The 19,923-nt window shown below is 38.2% G+C and overlaps 1 protein-coding gene across 1 annotated transcript in view; it reads left to right on the plus strand.

Moving 5' to 3' along the window:
- The window catches only part of LOC128702021 (uncharacterized), a 286,203-nt gene that overhangs the window by 226,273 nt on the left and 40,007 nt on the right, over positions 1-19,923 (plus strand). Inside the window, exon 4 of the mRNA XM_070101420.1 lies at positions 18,863-18,975. Coding sequence (XP_069957521.1) covers positions 18,863-18,975 — 113 coding nt within the window. The remainder of the gene's footprint in view (positions 1-18,862; positions 18,976-19,923) is intronic.

Consider the following 19,923-nt stretch of genomic DNA (forward strand, 5'->3'; position numbering starts at 1 on the left):
ACCACCCCTTGGTTCTTGGCCACTATCAAGAAACTGGCCAGTCTTTGAGAGCTTAGAGGTCGAGGATATTTTGGCAGAGCAGCGGCCATTAAGGTGTAAAGCCATTCCATTTGCTGTTAGTCGGCTGGATTTCTGCAGCTGGGAGAGCGAGAGGGGAAAGATGGAAGGGAAAGCTTTATTATTTGGATGGGAAAGTAAGAGAGAAAAAGAGGGAGGGGGGATGTGGTTTTATCTTGCTTGAAAAGGAATGAAAGTGATGGAATGGAGGAAGGGTTTACATTAATGAGGAAGGAGAGAGAGGTAGGTAATTTTCTTCCCTGACAATAGAAGGTTATATGACAGCCTCTACAATATACGCTGCTGCGCTCATTATACAAAGATATTATTGACAGGTTTTGTAGGAAAAATAATGCATTTAACTTGAACTTTTCAGTCATTGTGTAATTTTTTTTATACCTAACCCAACCTAACCTAGGTTCATTCGTCCTGATAGATATACATCTATTGCAAATATTGGTCTAGGAATATGAAGGGTGCAATGATAGACACGTGATTATGATTTAACAGTCTGCTCTCTCTCTCTCTCTCTCTCTCTCTCTCTCTCTCTCTCTCTCTCTCTCTCTCTCTCTCTTCGCCCCCCCCTCTCTCTCTCTCTTCGCCCCCCCCTCTCTCTCTCTCTCTCACACACACACGCACACTTTCATATATTCACCTCGACACTTTCCTGAAAATAAAAATGTATCTGCTCGTCTCAGGATTCGGGAGCAAAAATAACTCTGCTTGCTCCTGCTGCTTTTCCCACTACTCTTATATTATCGTGCACCTCCACCTCCTCTCGCCCTTCCTCTTTCTACATCCTCTTTTCTCACTTTCTCCTACTCCAGAATCATAAAATTCCACCGTTCCACCTTCAAACTGTCCTAGTTGCACTCTCTCCACTTCCTCTTCAACCTTAGCTCCTGTATCCTTGTTTCTACTCCTCGCCTAGCCCTCTTACTTCCCTTTTTCCCTCCTTTCTATCCCCCCTAATCTTCTCTGGGAATTTTATCTAATTAATTTTTCCCCTTCACTCCCTTCTCTTCCTTTCCTAACCTTATTTTACTCCCCTCCCATAACCCCTCTTGACCTTCTTCAAACTTATCCTGCTGCTTCCTCTCTTCCCTACAACTTCTTATCTTTCCCTGCATCTTTCTCCCTTTCCCTGCATCTTTCTCCCTTTCCTTGCATTTCTTTTTTTCCCCATCCTCTCCACCACTTCGGCTGTCATGGGTGGAACGCAAGTCTGGTGCGTAAATTATGACACTCCTCTTATGATCTACGTTCTTTCCCCTCCCTCCCACTTACCTCCTTCCTCCCCTCCATTCTGTGTCCTCTTCCTTCCTCTCCTCTTCTGCTCCTACCCCGCCCTCTGTGACCCGTTTGAAGTCGTCAGGTAACCTCCAGGAAGATAAGGAAGGAGAGAGAGTAGCAGTGGTGAAAGTGGCGGAGGCAGTAGTAGCAAAATTAGTAATAAAAGTCGTATTAGGAACAGCAGCAATAGAAACAGCCCCAGGAATAGGAGTAACAGTAACAGAAGCCCCAGGAACAGCAAAAACAACAGCACTAACTAGCAGAAGCAACATCACCCCTACCACTGCAACAGGAAAAAGCAAAAGAAAAAACAAAGAAGAATGAGTAAAGAGTAGAGAAAACTAGCCACGTGGGAGTGTGCATAATGTAATAAGGACAGTGGTAGTGAGGCAGAAAGGAAAGTGACAGGCGGAATGGTTAAGGAGACTAAACAGTGATAGAGCACAGAACAGGGATATGAAACAAGGGTAATTGGCATTAAGTGAAAATAGTAATTTGCATAGGAGGAAAGAGTAATTGGCGGTGGAGGCCGGGGAACTCAGGAAGCAGTAGGACGTGCATCATGAAGGAGATGTTTGCGAGGCTTCTGAAAGACTTCAGGTAAATACTGAAGGTAAGAATACCTTTGAAGAGACACTGAGGGTGAGAGTGCAAGGAAACCGAGTTTCTGTACTCATGGTGGGTGTGAGTACACGGGAAGTGATTATGGCGCAGGGGAGAAAGTCTCCGGTCTCATGGTTTGGGAAGCTGAGTCTAAACGCATTATAACTCATGAGATTCTAAATTCATAATTGATGGGTATTACGGAAGTGTATAGAAGCCCAATGTAATTCGGATGTTAGCTACACTAAACACTGCATCAGAATGCAAGGGGATAAACAAGTACTATTTTGAGTTAAAGGCCGGCATTGTTCACTTGTGTACGCTCTTAAGGCACTGAGTAATTACCAGAAGGAACTGCCGAATAAGGGAAGCGAAAATTTGTGTATGAAATAATTTCGCAAAAATCATTCTGAACCTAACGAAAAAAATATATTCCATTGTGTCTGTTTACTGTTAAATTACTATAAACCTATCTAAAATATATTTAGTAGGATTAGGCTAAATTAAATTGCGCTTGTTATAATAAGGTTAGGTAAGTTTTGTAAGGTTCTTTTGGTGCAAAATTATTAATTTTTACATTAACATAAATGAAAAAAATATATCTTTAAACGTATAAGAGAAATTTGTTTTTAGCTCTTACTAAATGATCAATTTCACCTATTCGACACCACACACACACATATATATATATATATATATATATATATATATATATATATATATATATATATATATATATATATATATATATATATATATATATATATATATATATATATGCAATAAGATCACAGTAAACAGGTGATTTAAAAACATGCAAAACAACCACTCTGAAAGAATAGAGAAATTCCAAGCACTTTCGTGACTACTCACGTTATCAAGGAACTATGATAGTTCCTTGATAATGTGAGTAGTCACGAAAGCGCTTGGAATTTCTCTATTCTTTCAGAGTGGTTGTTTTGCATATATATATATATATATATATATATATATATATATATATATATATATATATATATATATATATATATATATAAATATATATATATATATATAAATATATATATATATATTATATATATATATATATATATATATATATATATATATATATATATATATATATATATATATATATATATATATATTTGGATTTCTTCCTGAAGCCATTTGAATGTTCTACTCGGGTTGTATGTGTCGAAATAATTAGTAATAAGTTTTCTAATATGTTTTATATATATGGAATTATTAAGGACAACTTCGCGGGGGAATAAATAGACTGAAAATGGATGAAGAAGAGGAAGTTGAACTTAATACACAGTCTCAACTGTAGGTTTGGTAAGCTATAAAAAGGCTGAAACTAATTATGCTGGTAATTTTCGCTTAAGAAGTGAGCACAGGAGCCGAGGCTTGACCCATGTAAGCACATAATTATATTCATGTTGAAGCGCTAACCTCTAAGGGCCCCACATAAGCACAAATTGACGAGTACTCATGGAGAACCAACGTCTGAGTCTAACAAAATAGACGGTGGATAGGAAGAGATATTAAATACCAGGAGCTGGAGCTGGTTAAGGAAGGTAAACTTAATACACTGATTGAAGACTAGATATTGTAGAGCCCAAGTCTCTGAAAATATCATACTTTTGATTAAGAGGCGGGGCCAAGAGCTGTGGATTGACTTTCGCATACGCAAATCGTTAATCAAATATCTCAGTTCTGGACATGCTGACATGCTCCCCCTTGATCTACCCCCAACCCCTCCCCCAACATAAATCAGATTTTTTTTCATCAATTATATCTGTGTCGACTCGAGTTTCATTGCAAGCTTTTTGCAAGATCGTCCGTCCTTGCAAGATTCAATTGCCATCCCAACCCTTTAGCAAACCCAAGTTTTAATTCTGTATTGGTCTTTTAGGATTCTGTCGTCTGTGACAGCGACTGAGGTCTCTGCTGGATTATGTCTTTTCTGTGTGACTCTTTGATTTTACCTCCAATATTGTACGACTTCTTTATAGTTTATTTTTATATCTTCTTGCTTTATTGACAGTTCTTCTTTACCTGCTTTTGTCTCTTACTTTGTCTCCTTTTTCTTCTAATATTATAGAACTATACGAGGTTCTCGTCTGTTTTGACAACGAAGAGAAATTATGCACTAACTATCCCTCTTCTTACCCATTCACCCTACTATTCCCCATTCTCATCCATTCACTCTACTATTCCCCCATCCTCTCCCATTCACCTACTCCCTCACCTCGCTCCTTTCTGAAAATAAGCCTTGGGGAGACAAGCCGTTATATCTCCAAGCCGGAAATAATTAAGTTGACACCATGGACTAAATGATGTGATGAGGAAGAATAAGAGGAAGAGGAGCAGGAGCAGTAGTAGGAGGAGGAGGTTGTTGTTCCTGGAAAGGGAATCTGTGAAAATATAGAGGGAGGCTTTTAATTTCTTTTCTCTCTTCTCCTCCCTCAGTTCATCCTCTCTCTCTCTCTCTCTCAATTATTTACTAAACAGTATGATTGTAGAAGAGGCTTGAGAACCTGGAGGATGAGCGAGTAGCAGTAGGGCAGACCAGGGAGTGAAAACCTCCTTTCCTTCCTTAAGAGAATCTCCCTATCTACTTTCCCTGAGTAAGAGAATCACCCTGTCTACTTTCCCTAAGTGAGAGAATCTCGGTATCTACTTTCCCTAAGTGAGAGAATCTCTCTACTTTCCCTAAGTGGGAGGGACTCCCTCCACTCATCTCCCCAACACTAGGGCAGGATCCGCAGCTTTCCATTATAACTCTCGTATGTCACCTTTAATAATAACCAGCCTTGACATTTACCCTGTACTTGCCCTTCAAGAGGGTGCCTTGATGCCTGTGAGAGGGGGCTCTTGATCCTCAGCTGGAGCTGTTCTCTTCTTCCACGGATCAAGTCTGATTACCTCCCACTACCCCTAGGAATTCTATGACTTACAGGTTTAGGGCTTGCCTTTTTAATAATAATGATGATGATAATGCCAGGGATGGAGTACTGAAGTGGGAGACGGGCAACAAGGATGGAATAAACCAAATGGAAAATAATTGGGAACTGAGAGTCTAATTTTGTTCAGTGACATTTGAATTTTGGAGAATGGCAGCTGAGCTTAGGGCACTGACAGTCTCCCTTTGGGCAATAGTTCTCGAATTCTGAGTACTTACAGTGGAATTTTTGTACTGACAGTGGAATTTTTGGCGCTGTCGGTCCAGCTTTGAGTAGACAGACTTGTGGTATTTTCAGAAGATCTTCGGGTGCATAGGAGAGACACCCTTAGTATATTGACAGACGCGCTTTGGGTAGCATTGGTAAGCTCTAAGGGATGCTGGTAAGCTTACAGAGATACCATCAAGCTTGTACTGAATCAAGCTGATCCACGTTGTTTTTCAGGCCTAATTAGCTGATTTAAAGTCATTACTAAACACTGTTGCCAATCAGCAGTTGACTGAAACAATTGTGTTTTTAGGGATGGGGTGGCAAGCCACTAACTACGCCGAGGTCACCCAGGGGAAAAAAAAGCATTCCTCACGGAAACTATTGGTCGGGAACAGCAAGTAAAAAGCTGTCATTAATGATTAGTCAGCATCTATTGACTGGAGGCTGTTTGTCGGAAGAATTTGGTCGGAAAAAGTTGATGGGGTAAACCGAATCGAAAATAAATTTTGTCATTATATTATGATCATGGAAAACACTAAACCCGTAAGAATTAAGATAACATGTGGGTCCCATAGACATGACATATTAATTCTCAACTTAATAAAGTTTTTTTTATGTAACAGATATGAAAGAGAAATTATTATATTTCGGGAGAAGCACTAAAACCGTAGGGGTCATACAACACCTGGGTAGTGATAAGAAATCAGATTTCATCTTAGGAATGAGAAAACAGGTGAAATTCCCTCAAGACCCTCATACCGGGATCAGGGAGTCTCCCTGAAAAACTAAGTGAGAGATGTGTTGAGGTGGAGACAGTGTGAAACATCACTGTATCACTTAATGAGAGATACAGAAAGTGATTTAATGAGAGATACAGAAAGTGACTTAATGAGAGATACAGAAAGTGACTTAATGAGAGATACAGAAAGTGACTTAATGAGAGATACAGAAAGTGACTTAATGAGAGATACAGAAAGTGACTTAATGAGAGATACAGAAAGTGACTTAATGAGAGATACAGAAAGTGACTTAATGAGAGATACAGAAAGTGACTTAATGAGAGATACAGAAAGTGACTTAATGAGAGATACAGAAAGTGACTTAATGAGAGATACAGAAAGTGACTTAATGAGAGATACAGAAAGTGACTTAATGAGAGATACAGAAAGTGACTTAATGAGAGATACAGAAAGTGACTTAATGAGAGATACAGAAAGTGACTTAATGAGAGATACAGAAAGCGACTTAATGAGAGATAAAGAAAGTGACTTAATGAGAGATAAAGAAAGTGACTTAATGAGAGATACAGAAAGTGACTTAATGAGAGATACAGAAAGTGACTTAATGAGAGATACAGAAAGTGACTTAATGAGAGATACAGAAAGTGACTTAATGAGAGATACAGAAAGTGACTTAATGAGAGATACAGAAAGTGACTTAATGAGAGATACAGAAAGTGACTTAATGAGAGATACAGAAAGTGACTTAATGAGAGATACAGAAAGTGACTTAATGAGAGATACAGAAAGTGACTTAATGAGAGATACAGAAAGTGACAATGAGAGATACAGAAAGTGACTTAATGAGAGATACAGAAAGTGACTTAATGAGAGATACAGAAAGTGACTTAATGAGAGATACAGAAAGCGACTTAATGAGAGATACAGAAAGTGACTTAATGAGAGATACAGAAAGTGACTTAATGAGAGATACAGAAAGTGACTTAATGAGAGATACAGAAAGTGACTTAATGAGAGATACAGAAAGTGACAATGAGAGATACAGAAAGTGACTTAATGAGAGATACAGAAAGCGACTTAATGAGAGATACAGAAAGTGACTTAATGAGAGATACAGAAAGTGACTTAATGAGAGATACAGAAAGTGACTTAATGAGAGAGACAGAAAGTGACAATGAGAGATACAGAAAGTGACAATGAGAGATACAGAAAGTGTAAACAATAGTGTTAAAATTACAAATGATAAAGTGAAAAACAGAGCGGATATATTTAATGAATTATTGAAAACATTTTATTTACTTAGAATTAATTTTGAGTTTCATTATCGGGAATTATATAGATAAAAGGAGTATGGGGAAAGCAGTAATATTTAACTGGCATAATTTACAGTTTAGGACCAATAATACGATTTAACAAAGTTTCGTTAAATTTGCATAATTTATTAATTAAAAACCTTTTAAGATGTAAGATTAAATCCATATCACCTGATGAAAAATGACATTGGTGTTAAAGGTGAACGAACAATTTTCTTACCTATTAAAGATTTTATTTGCGACATTAAACATTGTGGAAGAAGTCCGAGGTATTTGAAATATATAAAAAAAGAAATGTTCTGTGAGGATTTTTTTAACTGAATTCCGACTTTTGGTAAGACTTCCCTGGTGACCGCCTTCCCTGGTGACCGCCTTCTAACATGCTCACCATCACATAAAACATTCCAACAGCCAAAGATACAATGAAAAAGAATCACAAACAGCGTTCTCTGGGAAAGTTGCATTAAAATATTACAGTGGCGTAGTGCGTCGTCCAAGAGAGATCAACATGTCAGACACCACCACCACCATCACTTCCGCCACCACCACCAACTCCAAATTAAAAGGATATATTCCCCAATCACGTTAAAGTTCCCTAAATAAAATATGTAGGATAACTATAACGCTGATGAAGGGGCCGAGAAGTTTTCCCTGGATGCTATAAAACTTCGTTGGCCAAACTTCTTTACGGCTTCCGTCTTTTTAAACGGGAAATCGGAGACAGCATGACAGTTTTATCTTTAGCCAAAGTCAGTGGGGAGGGAGAGGGAGAGAGGAGGAGACGAGGGAGAGAGGAGGAGACGAGCGAGGGAGGGAAGGGAGAAAGGAAAGTGAGAAAATAAAAAAAGTGTTCCATCGTTCAGAAGATGGCCTTCGTAAGAGTGGCTTGTTCACGGAGAGTTGTTTGAGACTTAGCCTGATGGGTCTCTGCTGTGTTGTGGAGGCGGTGGCAGGTACAAGGCAAGACTGGTCGCGTCCGATTGGTGAAATTATAACCATCAGGAAGAGGGTAAGGATTCTCCCGCTATATTCTGTGCTGGGGCGATGGAGAAACGGGTTATGTTGTGCATACCTGGAGAGGGTTTCAGGGGTCAACGCCCCCGCGGCCAGGTCTGAGACCAGGCCTCGTGGGTGGATCAGGGTCTGATGAACCAGGTGGTTACTGCTGGCCGCACGTAAACCGAAGAACCACAGCCAGGCTGATCAGATACTGACTTTAGGTGCCTCTCCAGTGCCATCTTGAAAACAGCCAGGGGTCTATTGGTAATCCCCTCTATGTATGTTGGGAGGCAGTTGAACAGTCTTGGGCCCCTGATACTTATTTTGTTGTCTCTTAGTGTACTCGTGGCGCTCCTGCTGTGTGTTGACGATGAAGTTACTGTTGTTATATTGTTACTTAGATGTATACCATTTTGTGCAATTAGAGGGAAGGAAGAATTTTTTAGCGAGTAGAACTGGCAGAGATTAATTAATATCACAAGCTCTCAAAATATCAGTGGGAACTGATGTTTATGAAGTATTATCAAGGACCAAAAAGAGTAGGAACATGCAAGACAAAAGGGCAGGTCAGTAGGTGAGGAACACACTGAGAACCAGAGGTCAGAGACGTGAGAGATTAAAATATCAGAAGAAAGGTCAGTTCAAGTAACGTGATGTTCTGATGAACAAGTAACTGTCGAAACAAAGCTGAGGTTATATCTCGTGTTAAGGAAGGTCAGCGTGGTGTTGTTAAAGATCTGAAAAGGGAAAATTTTTTTTGAAGATTATTTAGGAAGACTCTTTTGGGATGGATAAAAAAAACTCTTAGCATCACATCAAATATCCTTGATTGTGGCATCAAGATGACCACATCTGTGTTCTTTGAATCTGACCAAAATTAGAATTTGGTTTTAGCTGATAAATATATTAATTTATAAATAACAAATTATGCCCATACTGACCTAGAACTTTCTTTTATCCATATGCTCTTGCACGACCCATATCCACGCAATAGACATTGGGTGCAAGTAGTCGTTTTGGCGAGAGAATCTAAAAACTAATAAGGGAGCGACAGAGTTGGATTAAACAAGTTGTTTGTGATTTGTTTCAGGTATTCTATTGTAATTCCTACTCTCCATGTGTGTCGTTGGGAACTGGGGGCGTAGACCCGCCCCCCTGAGCACCGTGCTCACTTCATTTGGCTGTAAATGTTTTAATTAAATGCAGTGAAGTTATAATTGGTTCACCCTCATGCCTCCCCCGCGAAAAAGAGCTAACATTTGTTTTTCCTCGTTTTCAAACAAACATGTGGTTGAAGGAACGAGAGTGAGACGTGTGGCTTCCTGAGTAATGGTAGGTGGAGTGTGTTGGATGGGAAGCAGCAGGTGATTAAGTGCTGGATGGATGGGAAGCGGTAGGTGATTAAGTGGTTGGTGGGAAGTGTGTTGTTAAGAAATGAAGTGCATCATGATAACAATGCCCTATCTGGAAACACAATTAAAGAATTCTTGTCTCGAGAATAAGGGACATGTTTCCGGGAAATGCCGATCTTGTGGAGGGCAAATCATTATTGGGTTTGTACAGATCAACTAGCTGGGTTTGTACAGATCAGCTAGCTGGGTTTGTACAGATCAACTAGCAGGGTTTTTACAGATCAACTAGCTTTTACATGTACTTGTGTGCAAATTTATCCTGCAGGCTTCCAGCGAGTGATACACAGTTGTTGATGAGTATGTCTCATTCTTGGTAATACAGATTTAGAGGCTGACAGGATGTTGGAGACATCCAGACAGGAAAGCCTTTGATGCAAAGCAGTTTGACAGTTTATACATGACTCACATCCATGTTCGTGTACAAATCCTTTTCCATGTTAATTACACAGATGAATTACCAAACAGATTTCTATTAACACACTCAACCAGCAAATGCGGATTAATAAAGGACTGCATATTTTCCAGTCACATTTCATATTATATATATATATATATATATATATATATATATATATATATATATATATATATATATATATATATATATATATATATATATATATATATACTTGTATGTTTTTAAACCCTGGTTGTTTCCCATCGAGTTTCGTGACTCGAAAACGAAATTCTTTCACTAACGCTGTCTTGCAAGAGCTCACTGACATTATAGCTGAGATGTCCCACAAGTGCAGGTACTGTACCTTCTGAGACGTCACGCCAGTGCAGGCACTGTACCTTCCATGTAGGGGTTGCTAGGGAGGGTATTAGTTTTTATGTGGTATTTTTGGTATTTTTATGGAGGATACCAGGCCTCCTGGTAGATCAAGGTCTGATCAACCAGGCTGTTACTGCTAGCCGCACGTAGTCCAACGACAGAACTACAGCTCGCCTGACTTGAGGGCCTTATTAAGATCCCTTTCAAATACAGCCAGAGATCTGTTGCTAATTTCCCTTAGGTATGATGGTTGACTGTCAGTAGGGTAAATAGAGTTATTAAAGTTTATTCCAAGGGGTAGCATTGAAAATATGTTGGGAAAATATTTCTGTTAGTGTGTCTGGGTTTGAAAAGTATTAGTATGGGCCAATAGGCCTTCTGCAGTGTTCTTCCTTGTATTCTTATTGTGATATTAGTGCGCTCGTAGCACCCCTACAGTGAAAATATTCTGAATACAATTGTATTTAGAAATGCCTTAGTCATCACATAGAGGCGACAAGATTTAATTTTGCAGTCGATAGTCGTAGAGAAGCAAGGGAGTGCATCGAGGTGTGTCAGAGGGAACACCATCACCAGGCGGTCACTGGGAGGTATAGTAACCGCTATAAGCCTGACCCTATCATTAACGTACTGCTGGAAACCCTCACTTGGGTCGTAATAGGAAGGTAATAGACTGTTGAAGCGTGACGTGTGGAGGGTCCATTCTTGTGGGGGGGCGGAGAGAGGGAAGAGGAGAGGTAGGAGTGGATTAGTGGAAGGGTAGGAGTGGGATGGGAAGAATGTGCAGAGCCTGGTTGCACTGGGGGAGGGAGTTTAGGAATAGGAGAGGAGATTACGGGAGGGTAATGGAGAAAGGAAGAGATAAGGTGGGAGATGAGAGAGAGAGAGAGAGAGAGAAAGAGAAAGAGAAAGAGAGAGAGAGAGAGAGAGAGAGAGAGAGAGAGAGAGAGAGAGAGAGAGAGAGAGAGAGAGAGAGAGAGAGAGAGCTGGAATGGAAAGATTATCAGGAGTTTAAGAAGCTGTAAGATCGTGTGGACAAGTGAATTTAGAAAGGTAACGGGCCTTGGAAATGGAGTGGTAGCATAGGAGGTGGGGAAGGTGTTAGAATGGGGGTTATTATAAGGGTAATTGTATAAGATCTGTATTCAGGTATTCCCGGACTGGGGACGACAATAATTGTTAACGGACGTTTTTTCTTCAATGAAAGATTTTCGTTTATAACTTGAGAATGCCAGATCCGATGGTAATCAAATTTTCAAGGCTGGTGAAACATAACCAGAGGAAGATTCATGCAACTGTCAGGAAGGGCAGGTGCACCTCTTTCAATTTTATGAACCCATTCTTGATGTTGACTGCATGGCGATAACATGAGAAAGCCTTTCTAAGCAGCCATGATAAATCTCATCACTGGTGTATATTGATGGTATAAAATACCGGAAAGTTGATGATTAAGACACCTGTGCAATACTTGGGTATCTGTACTGATGAAACATTTCACCTGTACAACAGACTTCTTCAGTTGAATGCAGGAGAATGTAACACTGTAGTTGGATTGAGGTGATCTGTCTTTCAGCCTTGGTAGTGGGTAGTCGCTTAAGCTAAACCAATGATTAAATTCAAGGAAAGCGTTAAACAAGTAGGGGGTCATACACTGAAAAGCTAAAATAGGAGGCATTGAGATTCGATCTTCGTATTGTCACTGAATGATGGTTCATATTGTTACTGAAGGATAGTATTGTTACTGAAGGATGGTTCATATTGTTACTGAAGGATAGTATTGTTACTGAAGGATAGTATTGTTACTGAAGGATGGTTCATATTGTTACTGAAGGATAGTATTGTTACTGAAGGATGGTTCATATTGTTACTGAAGGATAGTATTGTTACTGAAGGATGGTTCATATTGTTACTGAAGGATAGTATTGTTACTGAAGGATGGTTCATATTGTTACTGAAGGATAGTATTGTTACTGAAGGATGGTTCATAGTGTTGCTGAAGGATAGTATTGTTACTGAAGGATGGTTCATATTGTTGCTGAAGGATAGTATTGTTACTGAAGGATGGTTCATATTGTTATTGAAGGATAGTATTGTTACTGAAGGATAGTATTGTTACTGAAGGATGGTTCATATTGTTACTGAAGGATAGTATTGTTACTGAAGGATAGTATTGTTACTGAAGGATAGTATTGTTACTGAAGGATAGTATTGTTACTGAAGGATGGTTCATAGTGTTGCTGAAGGATAGTATTGTTACTGAAGGATAGTATTGTTACTGAAGGATGGTTCATATTGTTACTGAAGGATAGTATTGTTACTGAAGGATGGTTCATATTGTTACTGAAGGATAGTATTGTTACTGAAGGATGGTTCATAGTGTTGCTGAAGGATAGTATTGTTACTGAAGGATGGTTCATATTGTTACTGAAGGATAGTATTGTTACTGAAGGATGGTTCATAGTGTTGCTGAAGGATAGTATTGTTACTGAAGGATAGTATTTTTACTGAAGGATGGTTCATAGTGTTGCTGAAGGATAGTATTGTTACTGAAGGATGGTTCATATTGTTACTGAAGGATAGTATTGTTACTGAAGGATGGTTCATATTGTTACTGAAGGATAGTATTGTTACTGAAGGATGGTTCATATTGTTACTGAAGGATAGTATTGTTACTGAAGGATGGTTCATAGTGTTGCTGAAGGATAGTATTGTTACTGAAGGATGGTTCATATTGTTACTGAAGGATAGTATTGTTACTGAAGGATGGTTCATATTGTTACTGAAGGATAGTATTGTTACTGAAGGATGGTTCATATTGTTACTGAAGGATAGTATTGTTACTGAAGGATGGTTCATATTGTTACTGAAGGATAGTATTGTTACTGAAGGATGGTTCATATTGTTACTGAAGGATAGTATTGTTACTGAAGGATGGTTCATATTGTTACTGAAGGATAGTATTGTTACTGAAGGATGGTTCATATTGTTACTGAAGGATAGTATTGTTACTGAAGGATGGTTCATATGTTACTGAAGGATAGTATTGTTACTGAAGGATGGTTCATATTGTTACTGAAGGATAGTATTGTTACTGAAGGATGGTTCACAGTGTTGCTGAAGGATAGTATTGTTACTGAAGGATGGTTCATATTGTTACTGAAGGATAGTATTGTTACTGAAGGGTGGTTCATATTGTTACTGAAGGATAGTATTGTTACTGAAGGATAGTATTGTTACTGAAGGATGGTTCATATTGTTGCTGAAGGATAGTATTGTTACTGAAGGATGGTTCATAGTGTTGCTGAAGGATAGTATTGTTACTGAAGGATGGTTCATATTGTTACTGAAGGATAGTATTGTTACTGAAGGATGGTTCATAGTGTTGCTGAAGGATAGTATTGTTACTGAAGGATGGTTCATATTGTTACTGAAGGATATATTGTTGCTGAAGGATAGTATTGTTACTGAAGGATGGTTCATAGTGTTGCTGAAGGATAGTATTGTTACTGAAGGATGGTTCATAGTGTTGCTGAAGGATAGTATTGTTACTGAAGGATGGTTCATATTGTTACTGAAGGATAGTATTGTTACTGAAGGATGGTTCATATTGTTACTGAAGGATAGTATTGTTACTGAAGGATGGTTCATAGTGTTGCTGAAGGATAGTATTGTTACTGAAGGATGGTTCATATTGTTGCTGAAGGATAGTATTGTTACTGAAGGATGGTATTGTTACTGAAGGATAGTATTGTTACTGAAGGATAGTATTGCTACTGAAGGATAGTATTGTTACTGAAGGATGGTTCATAGTGTTGCTGAAGGATAGTATTGTTACTGAAGGATGGTTCATATTGTTACTGAAGGATAGTATTGTTACTGAAGGATGGTTCATAGTGTTGCTGAAGGATAGTATTGTTACTGAAGGATGGTTCATATTGTTACTGAAGGATAGTATTGTTACTGAAGGATGGTTCATATTGTTACTGAAGGATAGTATTGTTACTGAAGGATGGTTCATATTGTTACTGAAGGATAGTATTGTTACTGAAGGATGGTTCATATTGTTACTGAAGGATAGTATTGTTACTGAAGGATGGTTCATATTGTTACTGAAGGATAGTATTGTTACTGAAGGGTGGTTCATATTGTTACTGAAGGATAGTAGTGTTACTGAAGGATGGTTCATATTGTTACTGAGGGATAGTATTGTTACTGAAGGATGGTTCATATTGTTACTGAAGGATAGTATTGTTACTGAAGGGTGGTTCATATTGTTACTGAAGGATAGTAGTGTTACTGAAGGGTGGTTCATATTGTTACTGAAGGATAGTATTGTTACTGAAGGGTGGTTCATATTGTTACTGAAGGATAGTATTGTTACTGAAGGGTGGTTCATATTGTTACTGAGGGATAGTATTGTTACTGAAGGATGGTTCATATTGTTATTGAAGGATAGTATTGTTACTGAAGGATGGTTCATATTGTTACTGAAGGATAGTATTGTTACTGAAGGATGGTTCATATTGTTACTGAAGGATAGTATTGTTACTGAAGGATGGTTCATATTGTTATTGAAGGATAGTATTGTTACTGAAGGATAGTATTGTTACTGAAGGATAGTATTGTTACTGAAGGATGGTTCATATTGTTACTGAAGGATAGTATTGTTACTGAAGGATGGTTCATATTGTTACTGAAGGATAGTATTGTTACTGAAGGATGGTTCATATTGTTACTGAAGGATAGTATTGTTACTGAAGGATGGTTCATATTGTTCTTGAAGGATAGTATTGTTACTGAAGGATGGTTCATATTGTTACTGAAGGATAGTATTGTTACTGAAGGATGGTTCATATTGTTACTGAAGGATAGTATTGTTACTGAAGGATGGTTCATATTGTTACTGAAGGATAGTATTGTTACTGAAGGATGGTTCATATTGTTATTGAAGGATAGTATTGTTACTGAAGGATGGTTCATATTGTTACTGAAGGATAGTATTGTTACTGAAGGATGGTTCATATTGTTATTGAAGGATAGTATTGTTACTGAAGGATGGTTCATATTGTTACTGAAGGATAGTATTGTTACTGAAGGATGGTTCATATTGTTACTGAAGGATAGTATTGTTACTGAAGGATGGTTCATATTGTTACTGAAGGATGGTTCATATTGTTACTGAAGGATAGTATTGTTACTGAAGGATGATTCATATTGTTACTGAAGGATAGTATTGTTACTGAAGGATGGTTCATAGTGTTGCTGAAGGATAGTATTGTTACTGAAGGATGGTTCATATTGTTACTGAAGGATAGTATTGTTACTGAAGGATGGTTCATATTGTTGCTGAAGGATAGTATTGTTACTGAAGGATGGTTCATATTGTTATTGAAGGATAGTATTGTTACTGAAGGATAGTATTGTTACTGAAGGATGGTTCATATTGTTACTGAAGGATAGTATTGTTACTGAAGGATGGTTCATAGTGTTGCTGAAGGATAGTATTGTTACTGAAGGATGGTTCATAGTGTTGCTGAAGGATAGTATTGTTACTGAAGGATGGTTCATATTGTTGCTGAAGGATAGTATTGTTACTGAAGGATAGTATTGTTACTGAAGGATGGTTCATAGTGTTGCTGAAGGATAGTATTGTTACTGAAGGATAGTATTGTTATTGAAGGATGGTTCACAGTGTTGCTGAAGGATAGTATTGTTACTGAAGGATGGTTCATATTGTTGCTGAAGGATAGTATTGTTACTGAAGGATGGTATTGTTACTGAAGGATAGTATTGTTACTGAAGGATAGTATTGCTACTGAAGGATAGTATTGTTACTGAAGGATGGTTCATATTGTTACTGAAGGATAGTATTGTTACTGAAGGATGGTTCATATTGTTACTGAAGGATAGTATTGTTACTGAAGGATGGTTCATATTGTTACTGAAGGATAGTATTGTTACTGAAGGATGGTTCATATTGTTACTGAAGGATAGTATTGTTACTGAAGGATGGTTCATATTGTTACTGAAGGATAGTATTGTTACTGAAGGATGGTTCATATTGTTACTGAAGGATAGTATTGTTACTGAAGGATGGTTCATATTGTTACTGAAGGATAGTATTGTTACTGAAGGATGGTTCATATTGTTACTGAAGGATAGTATTGTTACTGAAGGGTGGTTCATATTGTTACTGAAGGATAGTAGTGTTACTGAAGGATGGTTCATATTGTTACTGAGGGATAGTATTGACTAGTGGTTCATAGTGTTACTGAAGGATAGTATTGTTACTGAAGGGTGGTTCATATTGTTACTGAAGGATAGTAGTGTTACTGAAGGGTGGTTCATATTGTTACTGAAGGATAGTATTGTTACTGAAGGGTGGTTCATATTGTTACTGAAGGATAGTATTGTTACTGAAGGGTGGTTCATATTGTTACTGAGGGATAGTATTGTTACTGAAGGATGGTTCATATTGTTATTGAAGGATAGTATTGTTACTGAAGGATGGTTCATAGTGTTGCTGAAGTATAATTGTTACTGAAGTATAATTTGTATTATTACTGAAGTATAATTCGTATTGTTAGTGAAGTTTGTAACTACTAATTTGTCAATTACTGAAGCCTGATGTGAATGGAATAATCATATAACGACTGATGTAACTTATGAAATGAATGATCCTCTAAGTGAAGGCTGCATAGATGCAAATTTACCAATTTGCTAAAATAATGAACTATGAATTGATGTATTTAGCGCATTACCTGGAGAATGCTGCTTCTGATCGGCTACAAACTTTAGCCATGACGGATTTCCTTTTTTAAAGGTTCACATTGTTGTTGGACTGTGAAGATTTCAATTTGATAAATTTAGTAAATCGTTTTCTTTGCAATAACCTGACAATCACTCTCGCAGTCAACAGAAGAGATTTATAGTGCGAAGATAGAAAGGTGAGGAGGGGTAAGGTAGAGGGAAACGAGGGAGAGAAGAGAGAAGGAGTACAAGAATCACAGTAAAAAGGTTAAGTAAATGTATTTTGTATCCTCGTTCTCTTTTTTCCATTCCCGATAAAAGACCTGAGTAGACGTCAGGATGATCTCTAAGATGGTTTTCAAATTCTCTCCCTCTTTCTCCTGTTGTACCATTTTTTCAGTATCGCTACTTTCCTTCCTCATCCAGAAACCACGAAAGTTTGCAGGGACTTAGTTACAGCTCCTGGGCTCACCACTACATATATGTAACTCCCTCTCACACACACGATGGTCTTTAGACTAAAGCGCTAGAAATATATCGACTCACTGCTACCTTTAAAAGAATAGAAATAAGTGTGTGTGTGTGTGTGTGTGTGTGTGTGTGTGTGTGTGTGTGTGTGTGTGTGTAAACACACACTCCCCCTTACTAATCACACTACTATTACACACCATATCCTTTATATTCCAGACCTCTCCTGTTACCTCTGATATTCTTTCCTTCCTCTGACATTACTTGCTACCTGGCATCCCTTGCTATTCTTTACATCCCTTGCTATTCCTTACATCCCTTGCTATTCCTTACATACCTTGCTATTCTTTACATCCCTTGCTATCCATGACGTCCCTTGCTACCCTTGACATCCTTCACACTCCTCCAGAAAAAATCTACCAGTCTTTTACCAAAACACGGCCACTACCGTCAACTATTCTTAATTGTCGCAGGCGTGTCTAGCTGTCTTGGGATGGACCAATAGAGGACAAAGGCTAGGGGTCCTGGGGGAGATAGATGGTGGGGTGAGGAGCCATTCCAGGGGAGGTAGATGGTGGGGAGGGGAGCCATGCCTTCCCTCACCAACATCCCAAATCCCACCCATCCCCCAGACATGAGCTTCATAAAACTGAGCAAATGTTGAGCTGGCTGCGAGATCGCGCGGTCTTATCTTGATGGCTGATAAATTGGCTGGTGAAGGGATGGGGAAGGGAGGGAAGGATGGTGAGATGACGGAGTCTGGAAAGCAAGGAAAGGCAAGAGTGAATGAAAAGTCAGGAAAATAGAGAAACAATCATCCCAAAAGCGACAGTATATTTTATGATTTCAGAATCTGTCGCTCTCCAGCTGATCACATACTGAACTTGTATTAAACTTCAAAGTGGTTAAGCTAGAACGACTAAGCTTCCTGTTGTCCGAGAAAATATATTAACAAATGTGAAACAGGTTGAAATGAGCTTTGCAGTGGTGTCGCCGGTGGGATCTTCAAGTTGATGCGAGGCATTAACAGCATCTAATACACAAATGTGTAATTGACGGTGTTTATTGTAAATAGAACTTTGACTTTGTGTTTTTACCACAGAAAGCTGAATGTTTTATTAAACAGTGCTCTTTGAAGTCTCCAGTTCCACCCATCCTTCCTGAGTGGTGAGGCTTGTGTGGTGGTGTTGGGTGTGTGGAGCGTCTAGACTGCTGTTGGATAATGTCGTTCTGTTATTTGTTAAGTATTACCTGTGTTGTGTTTGTTCCACAGACGAGCAAGGAGAAGTATGTACCTGTGGCTGTGAGGATCCACGAGACACTTGAGTTAGCCGATGACAAGTTCTATGTCATCAAGTGTGGCTTACAGGGATTCTTCAACAGCAGGTAAGATCAGGGTGGGGGAGTGTGTCCGAGATTTGATAAAAATCCCCATTATGAAAATTAATATAAGGGAAAATTATAATAACCTCAGTAAACAAAATGGTAAGTTACATCGCTAAAACAAATCTTTATTAACACAAGTAAAATAAAAATGAGTATTATAATCAGGATAGCACGTATTCTTAACCCTGCAGAAATAATATAGCTAAGTAATTATAGCAGTGTTGTAGTCTGGCGGTGGTGTCAGGACTGGAGATATGTAGAAGTCTCAAGTAATATAGCGTTATATATGGTTGTGAAAAAAATATTGTAAGCAAATCTTTCATTAAGGCTTAACTTAGGAAAAAAAACATAACTGCAATGTGGATATATATAAAAAAAAGTTCATATAAGAATTATCTACATTTTACTTTTTCCCTCACTATATTAATTATTATAAACACAACTAAGCGCTAAACCCATAAGGGTCATACAGTGCTGCAGAGTAGGATCTGTTAAAATGTGTTATATGCCTGATCAGACTTCAGTGAGGCTGAAGAATGTAACAGAGGGAGAGTTAGGAGGGAGGTGAGGAGTGCTAAAGGAAGTATGATTAAAGTTGGTGTAATAAAACTGTTGCTGACAAAGTCAAAGAGAGAGTCTGTGTCAAAGTCAAAGAGGGAGTCTGTGTCAAAGGTTGGGGCTCTATATCATTAATCTATATGTTAAAGACTATCTCCCTGTGTGAACTTGTTTAACAAAATAACTAAGATTTTTATGCCTTTAAAATTTTAATACCAGAAACCTTGCAGTCGTACGATTCTCTCTCAGTGCAATTGTTTATTAAAATTTATATACTGATTTTAACTAATATTGACACTAAAAAATGCTTAAATCGTGAGCCTATAGCTCAACATTTTTTAGAGGTTAAAATCTATTTCTTTTGTCAGCTGGAAATAGTAATGGTAGACA

Source organism: Cherax quadricarinatus, chromosome 77 (genome assembly GCF_038502225.1).
Source record: "Cherax quadricarinatus isolate ZL_2023a chromosome 77, ASM3850222v1, whole genome shotgun sequence".
NCBI lineage: Eukaryota > Metazoa > Arthropoda > Malacostraca > Decapoda > Parastacidae > Cherax > Cherax quadricarinatus.